Source organism: Cricetulus griseus, chromosome 4 (genome assembly GCF_003668045.3).
Source record: "Cricetulus griseus strain 17A/GY chromosome 4, alternate assembly CriGri-PICRH-1.0, whole genome shotgun sequence".
Classification (NCBI taxonomy): Eukaryota; Metazoa; Chordata; class Mammalia; order Rodentia; family Cricetidae; genus Cricetulus; species Cricetulus griseus.
The window spans coordinates 170,185,257-170,208,818 of NC_048597.1; the positions used below are offsets into that span (position 1 = coordinate 170,185,257).

General features: G+C 38.4%; 1 protein-coding gene across 2 annotated transcripts in view; it reads left to right on the top strand.

The window, feature by feature from the left end:
- Nptn (neuroplastin) overlaps nt 1-23,562 on the top strand; it is a 69,493-nt gene that overhangs the window by 14,232 nt on the left and 31,699 nt on the right. For both annotated transcript variants that reach the window (XR_004769624.1, XM_027414907.2), the window contains exon 2: nt 20,764-21,111. Coding sequence is in view for 1 of the 2 variants with exons in the window: in XM_027414907.2 (XP_027270708.1) it covers nt 20,764-21,111 (348 nt within the window). In the remaining variant the exon portion in view is untranslated. The remainder of the gene's footprint in view (nt 1-20,763; nt 21,112-23,562) is intronic.

A 23,562-nucleotide genomic window follows, 5' to 3' on the forward strand; every position in this document is an offset into this window, starting at 1 on the left:
AGCTGTATCTCCAGCCCTTAATGGTGTGGTTAGTAAGGTCTTTTTGAGTAGTGGCATGTCACTGTATGTCAGGACTCTTAAGATTCTTCTGGGAGCCAGGAAGAGAACGGTGAGTATAAGAGTAAGTAACATAACCTTTCAGGAAGAGCAGAATTCAGCTTAACATGAAGCATAATCACAGCTGAACTTACACATGGTTTTTTGAAATTTACTTAATGTAGTTTTAAATATTTAGCTAAAATTGTGTTTTCATGAAACTGGGAAATTATATTCAAATTTGTTGTCTAAACTTGGGCGACAGTGTTATAGAATAAATAGGTTGATACACTCCATGATCATTGTAAATACAACATAAGTTAAGAGTTCTGTCAAGAAAGATCAACCCGTGAGGCCAAGTGAGCTTGAGTAGAAAAGGCACCAGGCAGGCATGGTAGGAGTCTGAAATTTTCTTCTTCACTTTAGTTTCTACGTCACTTAAAACAATTAGTATAATACATAGTCTATAAAGATTTGTTAGAGCAAATGATAGTGTATAGAAAGGTACTTGAACCTCTCTGTGTTGTGATATGGCTTATTTGTGTGGTTTTAAGATTTAGGTCCTGGTAGTTATAGCTCTCCTATGTCTAAGTTCACTCTAATGCTGATAGCTCAGAGAAAACAGTGTATTAATGAAAAGGACCAGATTATTTCATTGTTTGTGTTTTGAGACTGGGTCTTACTATGTAGACCAGGCTGGCCTCAGGCTTGCACCAATCCTACTTTTGCTACCACATCTATTTTTTTTTTTTAAAACAAAATGGTGATGGTATAGGGGTACACATTTTAGATGGTTGTTGATAGACAAATAGACTTTCCATTGGATTATTATCAACTGAGAAAGGTTCTTAGGATTTTTTTGCTTGTCTTTGAGCCAGGATCTCTCTACGTAGCTCTGGCTGTTCTGGTACTCCCTTTGTATACCAGGCTGTCCTTGAATTTACAGAGATCCATATGACTTTCAAATGCTGGGATTAAAGGTGTACACCACCTCAGCCTGTATGAATGTCCATAATCTTCAAAGTATGTCTGCTGTTGTTATGTCAAGTTAAATGTAGTTCTTCTAAAGACACACTGCATTGTCCTTCTCCCCATATTTTTCTATCATCCAGGTATGTACAAAAGTAAAATCTCAGGCATTTGTCTTTTATCTTTTTTTTTTCTTTTTTTTTTTTGGCCAGTTTGTGTATAGTTCCCTTTTATTATCATGAAATAAAATTCATGTTTTATTATACCTAGATTATTTTTTAAAAGCCAAACTATATGATATTCTATAAGGGAGACAAACTTAAAAGATTTAGACTAATCTTTCTTAAATACACACACACACACACACACACACACACACACACGCACACACGCACACACGCACACACGCACACACGCACACACGCACACACGCACACACGCACACACGCACACACGCACACACGCACACAGGCACACAGGCACACACAGGAAAACAAAGGTGGCAATACCAACTGTGTGCTAACTGATACAGTTGTGCCCTGATGGTGACTTACATTCTACAAGTAGCATCATTGTTGATAATGTGATTTTTTGTTTCTTTCTTTTTTTGTGTGATAGTCTTGACCTCACCTCACTCAGGAATTTTGTTCCTGGAAAACTGAGTGATGATTAAAACCAAGCAAGAGTACTTGTATTTAAGACAGGGGTAGGGTCTAGGCTCCTAGCAAGGTTTTCATCTTCTTGGCATTCATTCAAAGTTGTCAATAGTAATTTTTTGTTGCATAAGAGGTTCCCCACCCCCAGCATGTTGAGGATCCTTGAGGAATGTCTGCAATTAAAAAAAAAAAAAATCCCACACTTTCCAAAATACTCTATAAAAGGCAGAGTGGGTCCTATTGATAATTAACTATTTTGTCCCTGTATTTCTAAGTATCTGCCCATGTAAAAATCACAACACCTAGTCCCCTGCACTGCCACTTGTCAAAGCTATACCTTTTTTAGGAACAGAAAGACAAGGATAGTTGTTGTTTGCTTGTCTTTATTCTCTTGGTAAACTGCAGTGAAGTAGAAATTGCAAATTCATTTATCTTGGGATCAAAACATAAATGCCATTTGATATGTTGGAAAGTGCTTGCTTTGACTCAAAGTATAAGTTAGACTTTGTCCTGATTTTTGATAAATTCCCTAATCTCTCTCTGATTCTTTTCTGACATACTTATTAGGCATGATGTACATTTCATTGGATGGTAAAAATAATAGTATATACATAAAGTACCTTGCACAGTGTCTAGTACACGTGTGTGATACTTTCTCTTTGCCACTGGTAATGCTTTTTTATTTTTTAAAATTAATTTTTGAATGCTAGCTATGTGTTCCATAGGGAAATTATTAAGAAAATTTGAGGGCTGGAGAGATGGCTCAGTGGTTAAGAGCACTAACTGCTCTTTTAGAGGTCTTGAGTTCAGTTCCCAGCAACCTCATGGTGGCTCATAACCATCTGTAATGAGAGCTGGTGCCATCTTCTGGCCTGTAGGGACACATGTAGGCAGAACACTGTGTACATAATAAATTTTAAAAAGGAAAGTTTGACAATTTAATATAGGGAGTGTTAGTCACTCCCATTTAAAAAATTAATTTAGAAGACAGGGTCTCATGTAGACTAGACTGGCTTTGAATTTCCCACGTAGTTTTCAAATTTTAACAGCAGAAATTTTTCTTTTTACTTCAGTAAACAAGACAATGATCTAAATGATAAAAGCAATGAACACATTTAATCCTTGTTTTCATAGTTCTATTGTTCATTCTCTTCCACATGATTTTTGAGCCCTATTTAAGAGCTTTCTGTGCCTTAGTTATGAGTATATTTTATTTTTTGGTTGAGACAGGATTTCCTGTATTGTTTTGGAGCCTGTCCTGGAACTGACGATGTAGACCAGGCTGGCCACGAACTCACAGAGATCCGCCAGCCTCTGCCTCTCGAGTGCTGGAATTAAAGGTGTGCATCACTAACACAGGCTATATTTTATTTTTAAAAGTATTTTTCCTATTTTAATTTTCTTTACCCTTTCCATACTTAAGCAATTCTTTTCTGTTATTTTCAGTCATTTCTAGGTAAGCACTTGGAATTACTTTTTTTTATTTTATTTGGCTGTTTTAGGTAGAAGGTGACATGTATTACAATTGTAACAAACATTTAGTTTGCATCTTTGGATTTTTTTGAGTAGAAGGTAACATTGTACTATACCTGTAACAATGGTTTAGTTTACAAGATTGGGTGTTTTAAACAGGAATGTTTGGGCCTTGAGAGTTCACTTTATTTTCTGTTTTGTAATGGGTTTTTAATACTTACTTTTTTGGTACATATTTTTCTAACATACTTTTAATCTTTTAATCCCCACAGGGTCATAATGTTCATATTTCTCAGAAACAGCTCAGCTAGTCTTCGAGGCCTAGTCACAAAGAAAATTAATTCCTGATGGAACTAAGGACATCAAGGCAGAAAGAATTCCAGGCAGGCCGCTAGAAGTGACTATTGATTGTGAGCTGTGAGGTACTTGCTGTGGGCTGGTCAATTATAGTGTTTTCCTATAAGGTCACTATATACTGTACTGTGAACTGCCTGCCACATAGCATATGATTTGCTACCTGTGGCAGGTAGATGCAAAAATTCAGTTATGGGATGGGGTGACAAAGTAACCCACTTTTACAGCTGGAAGGAAAACGGGGCAAATTCTGGTTTTCATTAGAGGAAAGAAAAATCCCCTGGAGTGTACAGAGTGGTACTTCTTGTGCAAATAATCAGAGCTGAGTTCTTTAGCATTTGTATTTCAGTAGCAAGTATGTACATTTTAGCTTCTTTCCAAAGCCAGAATGGAAAGAGTATATGGATGTTTTAGTGGTAGATACTAAGGTGTCATTTACCCTTCTGTAACATAATATCTGTTTGACACTGAAAGAGCTCAAGAATTGTATCAAGTCTTAAACTCTTAAAATAACACCACCGGAAAACTTGACAGACCTGGCAGTACCAGGTGAGCTTTAGGTAACAAGATATACAAGCTTGCCATTAAATTCCGTGCTTAGAAAGAACTCTAGGGTTTCCTAAGGGTGAACTTTTAGAGTAGATGGAACTAACTGGAAATATTAACAGACAGCAAGGATGAACCCTTCTGCATTGAGTAGTGGTGAAACAAACTTTCAACATGGAATTATTTCACTTTTTCAAAACAAAGGAGAAAGGTTATTGGATTTCTAAAAATTATTAATGCAAACATAAAAAATTCAACATGGAACTTAACAGGGAAAACTGCTAGTGCTTACAGTGAAATAATTGAACTTCTCCACTTTCCCCTCATTACCACTCCATGGGAATAAACTTTTGCAGTCTGTTGTATGTGCTTACAAAGCTTGTTCTGTGTTGACCTATTATTTATATTACATGATATTTTATATTTGGTAGTATTAACTATGTCTTAGTTCATACTGTTACATATAGTATTTTGAATACAGATTTGGGGTGATGTATACACACGTACACACATACACACACACATATACACACACAGGGCAACTCTAGTATACTATTACTGAAAGGGAATTATGTTGGTGAAGAGTGCATTCTTAATACTGAAATTGGCCTACTGAGAAGGCCTTTAGTACCTCAAGCAGAAAGGCTTCATTTATTGGAAAAAAACAATATAGTGCTCTGATTTTATTTGTACTTTTGGGCAGAAATTTAAATGTTCATTCACACATAACTTAGCTATGTGAATAATTTCTGGGGTAACTGCTCATTTTTAGTAAAGACATCCTAGAAAATATGCTGTTCCTTTTCAAAAGAAACAGTGATATTTTGCTTATGCAAATAATATTGGTCATAAATGATCAGAACTGAAAGTTCCTTGGGTTTGTATTTCAATAGCAGGTATTCATGCCTGGGACACTAGATAAGTAATGCAGCTTGACCATCTACCTCATTGTAGAGGTAGAGAGAGATTCTAGTGTGGTGATGAATGAAGTAGTGAAGTCCCAAAACAAGTACAAATAAGTAATTATGAAAGAAATATAGACTTTGGTAGTTGACTGGGTTTGGAGATTCCCAATGAATCCAGGAGTCAACAGCAGGTTTTAGTACATTTAGAATGTTAATGAATGAGAGTATTTAGATGTTATGTAGGGTTTTACAACTAAAATAGAACCTGGGCACTAGGTTTTCTCTAAATATTAAACCTTTAGAGTAAAAAGTGTTTTTTTTCTTTATTTTATATAGAATTTCACTTTGTTAGATAAAAGTATATTTGTGGTATTATAGTGTTCCAGAGTTTGAGGAATTGGACTTTTTAATTGTAGAAATGATAACTCCATCGCAGACTTACTGTAAAGCCATTGGACAAGGATGTTTTATATTTGGTTTATGATCTGCTTGGTCAGTCTTGATGCCTTCATTGACATGGTCATAGGATATTTTTGCAAAGTCAGTGGTTAAAATACTTATGTTTATGAGAACAAAAGGGTAAGACAGACCTTTAAAGCTAAGGCAGAATCTATAGAATAGCATGAAAATAATCTCATGCAATGGATTCACTACATTCGTTTTAAATTTTGGTGATATTGTAGATTTAATTTGAGGCCTTGCACATGCTAAGCAAGCACTCTTATACTGCTAACCTGTGTCCTCACACTCCCTCCTTTTATTTTAATTAATTAGTTAATTAATTTGGTTTTTCAAACAGCATTTCTCTGTGTAGCTTTGTAGACCAGGCTGGCCTCAAACTCACAGAGATTAGCCTGCCTCTGCCTCATGAGTGCTGGGAGTAAAGGTGTGCGCCAACCCTCCCCCCTCCCTCGTGTGTGAGTCTTTTGTTTTAAACTTTAAAAACTAGAGTGCTTGAGTGCTTGTTTGAGTTCGAGCATGTGGCAGTCAGAGGCAATTTTATGGAGTAGTTTCACTCTTTCCACCATAATGTGGTTTTTGGTATTGAACACAGTACTTGCATGGCAAGTACTTCTACCCACTAAGTCATTTATCTGATTGGCTTTTTTTTTTTTAAAGATTACTTTATATGTATAAGTGTTTTGTGTGTTTGTATGAGCACCACATGTGTGTAGTGCTTGACGAGAGCAGAAGGAGGTATTAGATCTTCTGAAACTAAAAAGTAGAGCTGCCATGTGGGTGCTAGAATTCAACCTGGGCCCTCTGGAAGCACAGTCATTGCTTGTAACTGCTGAGGCACTGCTCCAGCCCTATTTGTTTTTTAGACAGGTTCTCACTCTTAGCCCAGATTGGTTCCAAATTTACTTTGTAATCCAGAGTGGCTTCAAATCACAGTGATGCTTTAGTGTCCTAAGTGTTGGAATTATGTGTGCGCTATCATGCCCACTCCCAGCCCCTATTTTCTTGTTTTTGAGAAAAAGTTTTGCTAAAGCACTTGGGCAGGCCTTGAGTTTGTTGTCTTTGGCTCCCAAGTAGTTGGGATTCCAGGCCTCTGCCACCAGGAATGACCAACCTGACTTTGAAATCTAAGAATATCCACATGATAGGAGACTACAGAGACATATTATTAAGTCTCTGCTTGGGAAAGGAAAGAGATATTATTTTTATCCTTTCTTAATGGGAAGAAAATCATTGTGAGTATACTTTTGGCAACTTTCTGGGAGATAAGCCAGTAAGAACTAGATGGAGATCTAACTAAGTTCTAGTTTACTGGTTAGGAACACTGGTTCAAGAAAATTGGAAATAATTGGTAAGAGGGCATCTGAACTCTTGGAGCTAGAATTATAGGCAGTTGTGACCTGCCCAGTGTGAGTCTGGGAACTGAATTTCGTCTTCTTGAAAAGCAGCAAGTACCCCTAGTTGTTGAGCCAGCCCTACATAATGTTTTAAAATTTAGATAGATAGATACAATGTTTTAAAATTTAGATAGATAGATAGAAAGAAAGAAAGATAGAGACAGACAGACAGACAGACAGACAGACAGACAGAGGTGTGTAGTGGCTTCACTCTTGTAACCCTAAAGCTTGAGAGGCAGAAGCAGGAGGATCATCAGAAGTTTAAGACCAGTCTGGTCTACATTGTAAATTTAGGCCCACTAAGGCTATATAATAAATTGTTGTCTTAAAGAGGAAAAAAAAATAATAAGGGCTAGGGAGGTGGCTAAGACAGTAAAGTGTTTGTCAAGCAAGCATGGCAACCTGAATTTGAATTACCAGTGGCCAGATATAAGTCTGGTGTGGGAGCATACCAGTAATGCTGGGGAGGCGGAGTCAGGCAAGATCTAGCTCATTAGCCAGTTGCCCCAGCTGAATTGAACAGCTCTAGGTTTAGTGAGAGACCATATCTCAAAAATTTAAGGAAGAGACTGATTGGAATCATTTTCAGACTGGCTTCTTCCAGTTAATACTACACACTTAAGATTTCTCCATGTCTTTTCATGGCAGCTGTTTTTCTGTGCAGCTCTGGCTGTCCTGAAACTCGTTCTGTAGACCAAGCTAGCCTTGAACTCAGACATTCTCCTGCCTATACTTCTTGAGTGCTGGGATTGAAGGTATGTGCCACCACTACCCGGCTGTATTTAATTTTCTACAAGTGTATTAAGTTTTTAAGGAAGTGTTATTGTCTCTAGATTTGAGTAACAAATTTTGCAAGTAGGATCTGTTTAATTCTTTTAACAGTAGGATGAACTTTTGATAAATTCATATTTAATAAGGATGAAATTGTTTTATTCAAGCAGGACTTGCCATATTACTGAATGAACTGTAATTATATAAATTGATGAGGCTGAAATTGTATATACTTTATTTCTTACAAGTTGAGAAGATTTGTAGCCCATGTCTTTATTCTCAGCACTCAGGAGGATGTCTGTAACTTCAAAGCTAGCCTGGTCTACATAGCAAGTTCCAGGCCAGCCAGGGCTACATAGTGATATCCTGTCTTTAAAAAATAAAACATTTCCAGAAAGGAAATGCTTTTCTGAGAGCTTAAGGATTCTTTATAAATGCTAATTATCTCATCATGTATTCTACTTAGGGGAAGTTCAGTGTTGTTTCCAGTTTAGATAATAGGCCTTATATCTAGACATGGGCATCAAGTACATGAAAAGAAACAGAAAAAAAAATGTAACTTAAGTTATTAAAAGTGTTGTCCAGAAAGGTAATTCTCATTTTGATGTACTTTTATTCTAGAGAAAGTATTTTGTATTTAGTGGTGAATCTTTGTTTGGAAAGAATGGCTATATAAAAGTTCCATTCTGTATTTCTTTTCCATCCTCCCTGTCACCTCTGCTGATGGCTTCAGCTGCTGCTAGAGCTGACCATTTGTTAGCATATTCTCGACTGCTTCTGCATTTTAGGTCCTTTCTACTACTGGGCATCTCTGGGATAACTTGTCTTACATGCCTCCACATAACCCTCAGCCTCCCTTCCTTTACTCCATATATGCTATAATGTTCTATTCAGTGCTCACCAGATTCATTTGATTCTGTCTTGTAAACATCTCTCACATTTCTTATCTTCTTGACACCTGTGCAGCTACTCTTAATTTAGTTGTGACTTTTTTTTTTTTTTTTTTTTTTTTGAGACAGGGTTTCTTTGTAGCTTTGGAACCTATCCTGGCACTCACTCTGTAGACCAGGTTGGCCTTGAACTCACAGAGGTCCACCTGCCTCTGCCTCCCAAATGCTGGGATTAAAGCTGAGCGCCACCACTGCCTGACTGTGACTCATTTTTTTCATTTGGATTATTGAAGGAGATTCAAAACTTTTGTGGCATTGTTCTTCATTTTGACATATTTTGTGTTGTCACCATTCAGATCAAAATCTTTGTTCTTGGGAAGTAATTTCAGGCTTTCTTCATATTCTACAGGATGCTTTTATTCTTATTTCTGAGTAACAACAACTAACAGGTACTTGGGATGTGACAGCACTCAAAAAATGATGACCCTTTGCCACCTTTCTTTAAAACTGGACATCCCTGATTCCTTTTAACACTGCTCATGCTGCTATCTCTCCTCAAGTCAGTCTTACGTCTCTGCACTGACAAGGCGCCACTCAGATTTTATCACATTTAAAATTAAAATCTTGGTTTTTTTTTATTACATACACTTATTCTAAAATGGTCATTATCTTTTGTATCATATTTTGATGTGTACTGTGTAATGTAGAATTTTTTAGACTTTTTAAAAAGTTCTTTTCATAGTTTCATAGATGTGTACAATATATTTCAATTGTATCTACTCCTAATTCCCCTCTTCTACTCTCCTGGTATCCCTGGTGTCTCCCTCCCACTTTTATGTCGCGCCCCCCCCCCCCAACAGTCCTCTGAGTCCAATTGGTGCTGCTAGCTGGAATGTTGAATGATAATGTTGGCTTGATTTTATGCAGATAACCATAGTTTCAGTGAGTTCATGAGTTTGATAGTTCTATCTTGTCCAGAAGACAGCATTTCTTAGCACTCCTCCCTGTCCTCCCAACTCAGACAGTCTTTCCATCCTCCTTGGGGGGCCATGATAAATATGTCCCATTTAGACCTGAGCACTCAGCAGTGAATCTCAGTACTTGGTATTGTAGCATGTAAGGTTTACCATTGATGGCTTTTCCCCCCTAGCTTCTAGCACTATGAAAGCTAGTCAGTAGGAAGCAAGTTTTCTCTATGATTTGTGAACAAAGTGTGTTGAGTCTTTAGCAATAGGGTCTTACCTTACCTAGTTATGGTAGACAACCAAGACCAATAATAATAGCCTGTGTTGTTTTGGAGGCCTCTGGGTCCCCTCTGGTCAATATGTTATAGGGCAGTCTCCCACACCTGGCACTGAAGTTTTCATTTGATACCTGTGTCTACCCAACCAAGCAAGGTACTTGTGTCCAAACTCCTTTTACACACACACACACACACACACACACACACTCTCTCTCTCTCTCTCTCTCTCTCTCTCTCTCTCTCTCTCTCACACACACACACACACACACACACACACACACACACACACACATTTTTAATTGACTTGAAAAGTGATGAGCTTTCATAGGGATTTCCATAGCACCTGACTCAGCTATCTTCAGCAGTTGGGTTTTCCTGTCAGATTCTTGGGTAACATTGGCATAGTCTGTGATGATGAGCACTTTTTAAAATGTTTATTAGCCATTTTTGTTTCTTTTGAGAACTCTGTTCGGCACCATGACCTAGTTTTTTTTTTTTTTTTTTTTTTTTTTTTGAGTTGTTTGTTTTTTGATGTTAGGTTTGACTTTTGTATATTTGAGATACTCATCCTCTGACAAATAGCTGGTGAAAATTTTTCTCTCATTCTGTAGGCTGATTGGCAGTTGCCTTTGTTGTACAAAAGCATTTTGATTTCATAGTATCCTAATTATTGATTACTGGCCTCATTTCCTATTCCTGAAGTCCTTATCTGTGCCTGTATCTTGAAGTGCACTCCCTATTTTCCTCCTCTAGCGTTGTCAGAGTTTCAGTTCTCGTTTTGAGGTCCTGATCCCTTTGGAATTGACTTTGTGCAAGATGAGAGTTAAGGATTTAATTTCATTCATATATGTAGATGATACTCAGTTTTCCTGGCATCTTTGCTAATGTGGCCTTATGTCTAGGATTTTTTTGGTTTTTGTTTGTTGTTGTTGTTGTTATTATTATTATTATTATTATTATTATTATTATTTTCTTGAGACAAGATCTATCTATGTAGCCCTGGTTATTCTGGAACTCACAGAGATCCACCTGCCTCTGCCTCCCAAGTATTGGGATTAAAGGTGTGTGCTACCATACCCTGTTATGTCTAGGTACTTTATTCTGTTTCATTGATTCATGTATTTGTGCCAGTACCATGGTATGTCTGTAGTAAAATTTGAAATCAGGTATACTGAATCCTCCAACAGCATCCTTTTTGTTCAGGATTTCTTTTGCTATCATTTGATTAGGATTACAATGAATCTGTAGATTGCTTTTGTTAAGATTTCACAATTTGTGAGCATGAGAGGTCTTTATCTTCTAGTGCTTTCCTTAATTTCTTTTTTCATTGTTTTAAAGTTTTCATTATAGAGTCTTTCATATTTTGGTTAGGTTTATTCTACAGTTTTCATTTTTGTTTTTGAGGCTATTGTGAATGGGATTGTTTCCCTGATTTCTCTTTCAATTTGTCATATTTATTTTTGAGACAGGTTCTCACTGTGTAGCCCTGGCTGTCCTGGAACACATTATATATTATATACAGACTGGTCTTAAACTCAAAATATATCTGCCTCTGCCTGCAAGTGCTGGGATTAAAGCTGTGTTGCCCTGCCTGGTCTCTAACAGAATTCTTATGAAGACAGACCAGAGTGATCAGACCTTACCTGAGGCCTGGTAGAGGATGCTTGATCATGTACTATGTCTTGGCAGATGCTGAAGATAGGTGAATTTTTTTGGTAAACTAACTTAGCAGAATTCTTTGCTAAATGAATCTTAAAAGGACACAAGGATGTACATAGATGATCCTGGAAGAATCAGAAGTGTGTTTTAATGTTAGTCACGCAAAAAATTGTCAAATTGGTATATTCAACTGTTAAAGTATATCATTCACATCTTGCTTTTAATAAAACCTAACCACAGGCCTAGGTGAAGTTTATTTAAAAAATGCTCTTCATCTGCAATTTTTTCCTTTGTTTTTAAATTGCTTCTGTTTTCAAAGAGCACCAATTTGGTCCATAGCTATATTTATTGGTCTTTTGGAATGAAAAAAACTTTTATGATAAGTATAATATGTGAGCCAAACCTTTCATTATGAACATTCTTTGGCTTATTAACAGATCACAAAACAAGCTCTGCTGGGCTCGAGTGTACCAGCTGCTTGAGAGTTATTTGTGAAATTAAAAAATGAATCACCTTTCTGCCAGGTGGCTCACACCTATAATCCCACTATTCAGGAGACTGAGTCAATAGGATGGTGAGGTCAAGGCCAGCCTGGGCTAAACAAAACAAAACCTCCCAAGAAAGTGGGTTGCTTAAAGTTTCCAAGGGAAACTAGCTTGGCAACTGCTTGTGGTTGCTTCATTTTCCCACCTGGACATGTTTTAAAAGGCCAAGATCAAAGTCAGATAGGACCTGATTTATATTTGGTCTCCCTTTCTTTGATCCGATTTTCTTTGTTTTCTGGGTTAAAGAAGACTTGTTTTTTAGTCTCAAGGTGTATGAACCTGTGTACTTGAAGACTGTAAAAGCCTAGACGAGGTGCCTTTGCTGTTTTGGTAACTTATTAAGGAGAACATTCATTCTCTTAGAACCCACACCAAGGCTGTTGGATATTGAGGTAGCCCTTGGAACTGTAGTTATAAGAAAAATGCAAGAGGTCACTCCAAGCTTCTGATTCTTATCTTTGTTATTAAAATCTTCCAGTTCAGCTACATGTAAAGCACACAGGTAGATTTCCATGAATTCAAGGCCAGCCTGGTTTGCATAGTGAGTTCCAGAGGAGCCAGACTACGTAAAGAGACCCTGTCTCAGGAAAAAAAAAAAAAAAAAAAAGAAAGAAAGAAAGAAAAGAAAAAAGAAAAAGCCCAAACCAATTCACTCTTTTCCTTAGATTTGGTGTCAAGGCCTTTATTTTTGACATTTTATTGTTTATGTATATTGGTGGTATGCCTCCATGGTTGTCTGTGCCACATATGTGCCTAGTGTCCATGGAGACTAGAAGAGGACATTGGATTCCTTGGAACTGGAGTTATAGACAATTGTAAACATCCATATGGGCACTGAATAATTGAAACAGAGTTCTTTGGAAGAGTAGCCAGTACATTTAACCACTGAGCTTTCTCTCCAGCCCCACAAGACCAAAAAACAAACAAACAAGCAAACAAACAAAAAATAGCCAAAAATGATTGTTTTTATTTTTACTTGCAATCTTACTTGATTTAAAGTTGGCCAGTTTCTGTTTGAAACATGTTGGAATTTTTTTTTTTTTTTTTTTTTTTTTTTGTTCTGGTGGCTTTCAATGCTCTTTTGGAAAATTGAAAAATGAAATGATAGTCAGGCCACTGGGATGGCCCAGCAGGTACACTTGCCACACAAGCCTGACAACCTAAATTTGATCTCCAGAACCCTTCAGCTGAAGGAGAGAACTGACTACTCAAAGTTGGCCTCTGGCATTTGTGTCATGGTGTTCACACTCTCAAACACACACTGAGTAAAGGTTAAAAACATTCAGAGTTGGGCATGTTGGTGCATGCCTTTATCTCTGCATTCAGTAGGCAGGTGGATCTCTGAGTGAGTTTGAGTTCAGTATGGTAGATAAAGCAAGCTCCGGGCTAGCCAGGGATACATAGTGAGGATCTTCCACACAACACAATCAGATAGTCTAGGTAAGTTTCCCCATTCCCCAGTGAGTGAGTCTTGAGTTAAGATTGCATTCTTCAAACTTCTTTTAAAGTAACTCCACAGAATACCTAGGACTGGTTTGGGCTATTCTTTTAAGTTATAGAGTAGAATGTTTGTATAATATGCCATTTTATAATATATTTGTAGCTTCCCATGTTACAGATACTTTATATACACGGTTCATGTGAACTTCACTTTACCATCACAGTTAAGATAGGAATTATTGCTCCCATTTTCCAGATGAGGAATTTGAGATTGAAGAAATGGAAGACTCCCATCCATTTTCCTATAAGGTGAGCTCTTGGCTTCATAGAGAGACCTCTAGATGTCCATTTATCTAACAGTTGTACAGTGTAGACTCAGGGTGTCAAGCCTTGTGTCTGTAACACTACAGAAATTATGTGCTTATATTTTTCTAAGATGAGAGAAGCCTGTGGTCTTTTAGTCCTACTTGTAACTTTTTCTTTGTTAGTGACTTTTGTTTTATTTTGTTTTGACAAAGGGCCTTATTGTGTAACCTGGTTGGCCTAGAACTCATTATGTAGACCAGGCTGTCCTCAGACTTCCAGATCTGCCTGCCTTTGTCTCCTCAGTGCTGAACCACACCTGGTTTGTCTTTGACTTTTTTAATCCCACAGATCTCAGAAGATTATGCTTGCCTTGTCAGTGGGAATACTTACTGAAGATCACTTCTTTTCAGTGCTTTTTTTTTTTTTTTTTCCCTTGGAGTTATTTAGGATGTGCATTTTCTTTACAGTTTTACAGAACTCTTCCACAAGTTACATGATCTTAGCATCATCCATTTTGAAGAAACTGTTACAAGTGAAGAGGATTTACATTGTGGAGACACTAATTTAGAGTGTCACACTGTTTTCAGGCTGAAGTTAAACTAACTGATCTGAATAAAAATTTTACAACTCTGATTTTTATCTAAGGTTTTTGTGAATTTACAGTTTGGCTTACCCAATGTCCAGTGTTTGCCTGTATCTCAATTGTGAAGTCTACTTGTAATTAATAGGTCTTGTTCTGAGTTGATGAGATGGCTCAGTAGGTAAGACGCTTGCTTCCAGGTCTAATGACCTGAGTTTCAGACCTGAGAGCTACATCACAGGACAGAACTCTGATCTCCACGTGGCACATGGCTGCCAGCATATGCATATTCCTGCATGTATATACTCAAGAGAGAGTGAGTGTGTACATGCACACGCACATGGGGGAGGTGTTTATATGTGTATCTGTTGTTACCACTCTATCAAGTCTAGTTTGCTCTAAGAATAGGAAGGATTGAAGAATTCCCTTACTTTACATTGTCTTTTAAACATTTCCACAGTGATCTCATTTTATTTGAAAAGTTACAGCTAAATGTTTTTAAAGTTGGATTCTAAGTTAAATTTGATATATGTGTGAAGTTCTGTTTCCCAGGCTGTTGTAAAGCAATGGGGAAGGTTGCTGTATGTGGCCTGTTCAGCATTTATTTCTTTGGAGACATACAATAATAGGTAACACTATTGAGAGCTCAGTATGTGCCATGTGCTGTTGTAAGCTGTGTCATTTTGTTTAATCCTCACAGTAACCCTCTAAGGAAATTGCTATTATTAGCTCCTTTTTAACAGATTAAGCAGATGAAACTCAGAGAGGTTAGGGCACTTGCCTGAGGTTAGACAACCTGTTAGTAACAGGACCTCTTGTGAACCCAGGCATTCTGATTTTATTGTTTTTTAAATTTAATCACTACACTGTGTGGACTTTTTATTTTTTGGCATCAACTAGATTTTCCCTATTTAGGCTAACCAAAATCTGATATTTTGGCTGATAGAATTTCAGAATTAAAGATGGGCTTTGGCTTATAATGATCTTAATACCCATACTTCTGACATGTTTGCTTGATTGAAAGGCACAGGCTTGAATTTGGAAATGCTTTCTGATGATTGCCATCTCTACCTAGTACTAGTGACAATCCAAGAGTTCATCACCACTCCCACCTTCCCTAATATCTTCTGTTGCAGAGAACGAGGTTGTCCTATTTCTAGTGCTTTGAGGTCTTCAGGACTGCCTTACCCTTGGTTGGTGTATACGGAATTAGTGCCTGTGGACTTATGATCAGTTTGTTGTTAATTGATAGTAATACTTGGTCTGCTTAATTAACAGTAAAGATAGGCAAAGCTATGTAGGCTTAAGTCCCATTTCTTTTACAGCAATTCCATGCAGATTTGAAATACTCATTCCCTGTAACCACATTGAATTCTCAGTAGATCTTGCTCAGTATTTTTGAGGTAAATGATTTGAGTTTGTGTATGTGTGAGGAGAATAAAGTTTCTTTAATCTTTTGCCATCATTTCTTTTTATTTTGGGATAGGAAAGAGAACAGCGTGAGCCACACACAGGAATCAGTGGTAGAGGGGCTTGAAGGGAACAGCTATCCCCCCCCCTTTTCTCTCTTCCCCTCCCTCCCTGGCAGTAGTTAGCTAAGGGAGAGAAGTTAACGTTACCTGTACTGTGGTTGCCTTGAAGAAAAGTGAGAATTTGGTCGTAAAAATTTCCTTCTTTCTTAAGGTGTATGTGGAGATAGTTTTTTTGAGATTGGGTTTAGCTTGGCTCTTCTGTGTTCCCTTTCTCTTTACACTGTGCTCATATCTACACATCCAGTTTTTTTTATTACACTTTTCTGGATTTTACTGCCTCCATTTTTATCCCACTTTAACTCCAGTTTCTATTCCCTCTCGCCCTAAAAATCTTGTATCATTGTTCAAGTAAGTGCTTCTGAAGGTGGTCCCTAACTTCAGGCAGTTGTGTACTTTCATGTTGAGGGCACAGTTTATTTGAAAACCCTTGGTAATGAAAGGCAGGGCAGTGAGTCAGGTTCTGAGCTCCTTCTGAAAGCTGGAGCTAATTTTGGGTAGATAATGAGGTGGATGATTGCTAATAACCTTCCCTTACTAATTGTGATTTATTTCCCAATGCTGTATAGAGAAATTCTTTCCCTCTGTTTGGAGGGGAAATATTTACATGCTTTTTTTGATAAGTGTTCCACTATCAAGGAATCTTGTAGTTTCTATAGAGGCAGTACACTTTATGGGAAAGAGCCTCAGAGTAGTAATATTAGACACTTTAATCCTAGGTACACTCTGGCTTAGCCACTAAAGTGATCTTGGTTAAGTTATTCTAGTAGATGATGTCTACTATTTTTGTGTACAAGAATTAGCCAGCTAATTTACTAAATTAAATGATAAAATATATCTTTAATTTGCTTTTAAATGATTATGGAAACTTGTCTAGCCTTGTAAGACACATTGGCTGCAATTATGGACAGTGTTAAGAGACCATGCTTCGACTTTGAACATATCTGGGTTCTATGCTAGACTCTCATGATGATGGGCAAAATACCCTTCCCCGGCTCTTCGTGCAAGGGATTCAAACCCAAGCAAGGGTTGTGTATACTCTTAACACAACTACACCTGCAGCTTGTAACACTTAACTCTTTTGGGACTATAGTTCTGTTTTTAAGGGTTTCAACAATACCTATCTTATAAAGTAGGAAAGCTGGGTGTGGTGGTGCATGACTTTAATACCAGCACTCCGGAGTCAGGGGCAGGCAAATCTCTTAAGTTTGAGGCCAGCCTGGTTTACAGAGTGAGTACCAGGACAGCCAGAGCTACACAGAGAAACCCTGTCTCAAAAACAAGCAATTGGGAATAATGCAGATAGAATGCCTGCAATATAACACACACTTAGAAAACGTTGCCTTGGATCAGGGAGGAGCTCATAAGCTTCTGTCCCTGACCAAGGAATTAATGAAAGCTAATGGCTTCTGGAGGAGAGAAAACCCCTTGGGTTTTTGTTTGTTTTAAGAGTGTGGCCACTTGTTAGCTGGACCACACTCCAGTAGATGGCCCCACATCCATAGTCAGCTCAAAGTGGACTCAGTGGGGGTATTAAACAAGAGGTGGAGATGGGGTAGGGTGGGTGGGTGCTGGAGAGATGGCTCAGCAGTTGAGAACTCTGGCTGTTCTTCCAGATGACCTGGGTTCAATTCCCAGTACCCACATGGCAGTTCACACCTGTCTGTAACTCCAGTTCCACGGTTTCTGATACCCTCACACAGACATACATTCAGGCAAAACACCAGGACATAAAATAAAAAGTGTATAAAATAAAGAGATAGGGGTGGAGCTGGGAGATTTAGGGAATACAGTGAGGATAGGTAAGTAAGATTAAAATGAAATTTTCAAGGAATTAAAATATTAAGGAAAGAAAACATTGCCTATTAATATGTCTTAATAATAAATTATGATAATAGTGGCCTTAGACTGTAGAAGGATATCCCTTGTTGTGGGAGATTTGTTTATGTTGTCGTTCCAAGACTACAAGTGGAGTGGACCATAGAATTTTCTGGCTAACTCAGAAGAAGATAGAGGGATACTCAGAAGGAATAAGGAGGGCTTAAAGAGACACAGCCACTTCTATCCAATACTCTGTGAATCCTTCAGGTTTATTCCAAGACTTTATTTTTAATATAAGAATAAAAGAAGCCTCTATAAATCCCTTGTCTGTTTTAATATAGTTGCATTTAAAAAATTATTTTATGTATATGGATGGTTTTGTTCACATGTCTGTACAATATGAAAGTGCAGTTCCTGATAAGGTCAGAAGAGGGAGTGTGATTCTCTGAATTCTCTGAAACTAGACCCATTTGGTTCTGGGAACTAAACCCAGGCCCTCTGCAAGAGCAACAAGTACTCTTAACCATTGAGCCATATCTCCAGCTCCTTCAATTTTGTTTTTAAAATTTTGCTTTTAAAATTTTGCATCTTATGATTTACCAGTTCAAATAATAAATTTAACTTGAGCTTGATTTCATTGATACAGATAATTTTTTGTTTGTTTTTCTGATATGGGGTTTCTCTGTGTAGCCTTGGCTGTCCTGGAACTTGGTCTGTAAACCAGGTTGCCCTTGAACTGAGAAATCTGCCTGTCTCTGCCTTCTGAGTGTTGAGATTAAGGGCATGTACCACCAAACCTGGTTTAAGCCTGACCTACAGGTAGGCATTTGAACTAAATTAGATTAACATTTTTCCCCCCCATTGGTGGGAAGTCTTGCCTGGGGTGGCAGGACCAGGCTGAATAATTTGCTTTGTTTTGTGCAGTGGGAATCATGTTTATATCCTTTTCTCAATACCTTTGAATTATGTAATATTGAGATTTGAGATTGCATTGGAGTTTCATGGGTTCTTTTTGGATCATCCTTTTTATATTACCTTGGTCAACAGATTTTTAAGCAGGGTTTAATTTAATAACTTTGTGCTATTTAGAAGAAAGTAGGAAATATGCAAGACCAATAATAGTTTCTAGGACATTATCAAGTACATAATTACAGTATCTGAGGGATATAAGAGCCCCATGTTAATGGACAGTGCCAGAATAAGATGTGATTTCTATTAAGTGGTCAGGAATATGATTAAAACAATCTTTACAGTGTTTCAAGAACTTAATGATAACTGGTTTTCACTGGTGATTACACTAATAGTAAAAACCATCTTCCTTAACCTCTCCTCTTCTATTTGTAGGCATTGACTTTTTGACAGTAGCAGTTTATGAGGCTGACTGAGACATGGCCGTTTAGATCAGCATTTTGTCTAGCAGTAAGCTCAGCTCTATTCAGGACCTTTGGGGTTCTTTTCTATATTTATTCAAACAACTTCTGTATCTGAGACTGATTGACATTTGTTTGGCCTGTTAGGGCTTGTATCAGATAGTTTATTACAAGTAGTAAATCCTTCATTCAAAGGGGAAGTTTCAAATAGCATATTCAAAGTACATTTAGTCTGAGCCTGTTGATTACTCTGAAAGCTAGTTGAAAGGCCATAATGAATTTAGAGGTCTTTACCTGTACTTAAATATAGCAGTCAACAACTCCTTAATATTCTTAGATGCACAGCATGGGATTCATTTCCAAAGGTAGATAGTGTAGTGGTTATAAACAGGAATGTTTCTACTTACTAACCTCCATTTTTAGTTAGCTGATTAGATCCCTGGTTTCTAGACTTTAGAGAAACTTTCATTTTTGTTCTCCCTGTTCTCCACAGTGTTCTTAAGTCTAATATGGTAAGATTCTGACCTGGTAATTTGTTCATTGCAGGTGAGCATGCTTAGTTCATGAGCCAAGCCACTCAGAATGCCCTCCTCTAAATTCTTGACTTACACTTTAGGACATTGCCTGATTGGTAGAAATTCCAACACATGGTGTCTTTCTCACTATAGGCCTTACTCCAGGTGTTAAAATAAGACTGGGTGATGATATTGATTAAAACAAAACAAAACAAAACTCTTTCTGCCATTACTAGCTTGCCTTATAGACAGCAAGTTATGGGCAGGCAAGTAGATGTAGGCATCAGCTCTAGTTCTGAGCAGTGCCTTGAATACAGGTTGAGACATAACCTTCACCCTACAGTTCAATTCATCAGTGTCATTTCTCATCCTTTTTGGATTAGCAGCCAGACAAACACCCTTTGTAGGGAGAACCTGTCAAGAACTACAATTATTTCAAAGACTGGTTGTTGAGATTTTACTAGTAGAATTTATAGGATCATGAAGAGCATTGTCCCTCTTTCACTGGCATTGACTGGGCCGCTATTAGTGTTGGTTTAACTCTTGAGCTGAACTCAATAGTTCTTGCAGTATGAAGTACAGACTGTGCCTTAGTTTTCTCTTCCTGAGGGTCTGTATTCAGATAGGTGATGTAGACAGCTGGGTTGTTTGTTTACTAGGTGCCCTAGGAAGATTAAGAGATGGGAAAAGACTAAGCTAAGGATAATATCCTGCATATGAGAATTTTGCTGACCTTCAGCTAAAATTTGGACTCTGAATAACAAGAGAAGGTACCAGTACATTAGTTAATACTTCTTGTTGAGGCTTAGGATACTGCATTTCTAATGAAATGTTTACCCATTAAAAAAAGATCCTGACTTGGCATAAAAACCCATTACCACTTCCTGTTATCTTCCATCATTTGCCTGAGTTTGGAAGGGTAATGGTTTTGTGCTCTATGGAAGGATGCTCTTCCCAAGACCTAAGGCTTTTTCTCATTTCCTACCAGCTGGGCCCATTGCTAAAATGCTTTCCAGTGGGCTTGCTTCTGCCTGGCCAGCACCTGGGCTGCCCCAGCTTGTAATTGGCCTGCCTTTGCTTCATAAGCTTCCCAGGGTGGTTCTTCTTCTAAAAGCTTGTATGAATTGCTATTACTGTCTCTTTATAGTTTAAAAATGAATCCTTTTTTTTGTTCTCTGCAACTCATTTGCTTTTTTTTTCTTTTCTTTTCTTTCCTTTAAATTATTAACACCTGTTGATTCTTTTGTTTTTTTTTTTCTGGTTGGCCTGTCACTGCATTCCTGCTCCCCCTCCCTCTAGCTGGGTTTGTCAAGTCGCCCATGTCAGAAACTAAGCTCACGGGGGACGCCTTTGAGCTGTACTGTGACGTGGTCGGGAGCCCCACGCCAGAGATCCAGTGGTGGTACGCAGAAGTCAACCGGGCAGAGTCTTTCAGACAGCTGTGGGACGGTGCTCGGAAGCGCCGTGTCACCGTAAACACCGCCTACGGGTCAAACGGCGTGAGTGTGCTGAGAATAACCCGGCTCACCTTGGAGGACTCTGGGACTTACGAGTGCAGGGCCAGCAACGACCCCAAGAGGAATGACTTGAGGCAAAACCCTTCCATAACATGGATTCGAGCCCAGGCCACCATAAGCGTCCTTCAGAGTGAGTCCAGCACCCTACAGTAGTAGTACTGTAGTCTTTAGAGGTGGCCCAATGACCCTTCCCTTCTGCTGCCTTTCCCTCTACCCCAGTATGATCGCTTACCCCACTCCTTGTCTTTGTTTTTTCAAATTCATGACCCTTCTGGTTGTAGTGTATGAAAACATTTGTGGCATTTTTTTTTTTTTTTTTAAATTTGCTGTCATTTCTACTTCCCTTATCCCCAACCCTTCTCTGTGTCTTTCTCCTCAGGAACAAAGAACTTGAGGAAATCCATGACTGTCCAAAGTCAGCTGCGCTGGGAAGAGGTTGGGAGGGAGAGCTGGGGAAGCAAATTTTTTTAAAAAGCACAAATGCCAGGCAGTCAATGAGGGTAGTGTTGAAACTGTTTCTTTCCCTCCTCTTGAATTTTGTAGTAGGTTTCCTGCTATCCTCTTGCTGATTGCTTCTCTGGTGCCTTTCTATTTTTGTTTTTCTCTCCACTCTAACTACTTTTTATTTCCCCTGTTCATCTGTGGAAGTTCTCTGAATAGCTAGTGGCCTTCACCTCTGTGGTTTTAAGTTTGTGTCTGCCCAGCCTTTTCCCCCTCACTGTGACTTGGTGTTATTCTGTTCTGTTGATGGGAATGTTGCCATGGTGCAGTGTGGTGGCGTGTGTTTTGTTGGGTGGCATGTAAGCTTGGATATTCCATAGCTCCAGCTCTTTTTCTTTTCTAAAGCAGTGGCATGTGCTTCTCTGACAGCAGCCCTCCAATGCAACAGCACAGTTCTTACTGAGTCTTTTTTTCTTAAAAATAGCTTCCTGAGATTCTCTCCCTTAGTCTTGCTATCAGGAGCTAGGTGGTCTGAAGCTGCAAATTATATTGTCTTTAAAACTCTTATCACATGCCTGGAGGTAGTGGCTCAGGCCTTTAATCCTCTAGGCCGAGTGCAATGGTACTTGCCTTTGATCTCAGCACTCAGCAGTACTCAAGAGGCAGAGGCAGGCAGATCTCTGTGAATTCGAGGCCAGCCTGGTCTACAGAGTGAGGGACGGGACAGGTTCCAAAGCTACACAGAGAAACCCTTTCTCAACAAACAAACAAAACAAAAACTTCAAAAAACAAAGCTTTTATCGTGATGTGTTGAAAGTCAGAATTGCATTTGATTCCTGGTCGTAAGCAACTTGACTGATGTTTGCCAGAGTTCGTTATCCCAGTGGATGATAAATCCCAAGATAAACCCATTCACAGTCTCTGTTTTTGTCTTCAAAAAAAAAAAAAAAAAAAAAACAAAAAACACATAGATGCTAAATCCCAATCCCAGGTCTCTTGAGTCCTTTGTCTTTTGTACAAGTTAGGTTTGGGTGGCCAGTTCTTTTTCTGAAACCTGAATGGTAGAGAACAGAGAGCCCACTACAAAAATCAGTGCTCTCACCAGGAAGGGTTCTAGTCCTGCATCTGACTGGTTTATGACTGAGGGACCTCTTATACTGTTATATGATCTTGAATGGCTCAGTGAGAGATGTGTAGCCATTTTTAGTTCGAAGTGACTGATTTAGAGGGAATGAAGTTTAAGTAGTAAAATATGCATTTTTTGTGAGCAATTTGATGATAACCCAGCAATAGGAGAGGGGCTCTGAATATATATACTTATAATAGAAAAATAGCAAATTAGTGTCTGTTTTGTATCCACTTGGAAAACTGGGGGTGGTGTGTGAAAGGAAGACAAGAGAGGCTGTTGCAGTTGGCACTGCTGAATCAGAGAACCTGCTCTGTGAAGGGGAAAAGAAAACCTGTTTATGTGGAAATGGGGAATATTAACCCAGCAATTTTTTCTTTTTTCTTTTTTTGTTTAACACTCCCCTACCCCCCCCACCCCCCACCCCCGCACGCCTCCTTCTCCTGCCCCCTTGCTCCTTTCCTTAAACAAAAAGCAGAATTATCCAATTGGCCACAAAGGTCTGTAGAAGTTTATAGTCATAGGCTGGGCATTTGGTAGTTTTACTTCCAAGAACCTTAACTTGTAGATAAAAAGACCATGTCTAGGGAGTATAAAAGTAGGACTTTGGGGTTACCTGTGCATACCTAAGAGCATACAGACTTCCCAGTTTACTTAGAAATAAGTTTATTAGCTTATGGGTCTCTACATATACTTGAGCCACAGCCTGCCTAGTTAGTTTCTCCCTGGATATCCACATCAGTTGGTTAACACAAATTAGCTGTAACATCCTGAATTTAACTTTAATTGTTTTATGATCTTAGATCTCCCTAGAAACATTTCTCCACAGGGAGGTTGGAATCTTCTAAGACTGACATAGCAGTAGTACTTTTCCCAAAGGTCTTTGAATAATGTAAACCAGAGAGAAATGGTTCTAGAGTTTAGGCTTTCTTTGCCATAATATGTTCTTTACGTACACGGTGGCTAATGTACGGGTCCTACCTAATGCTTCTAAATAGGAGTCAGTGACAGGTA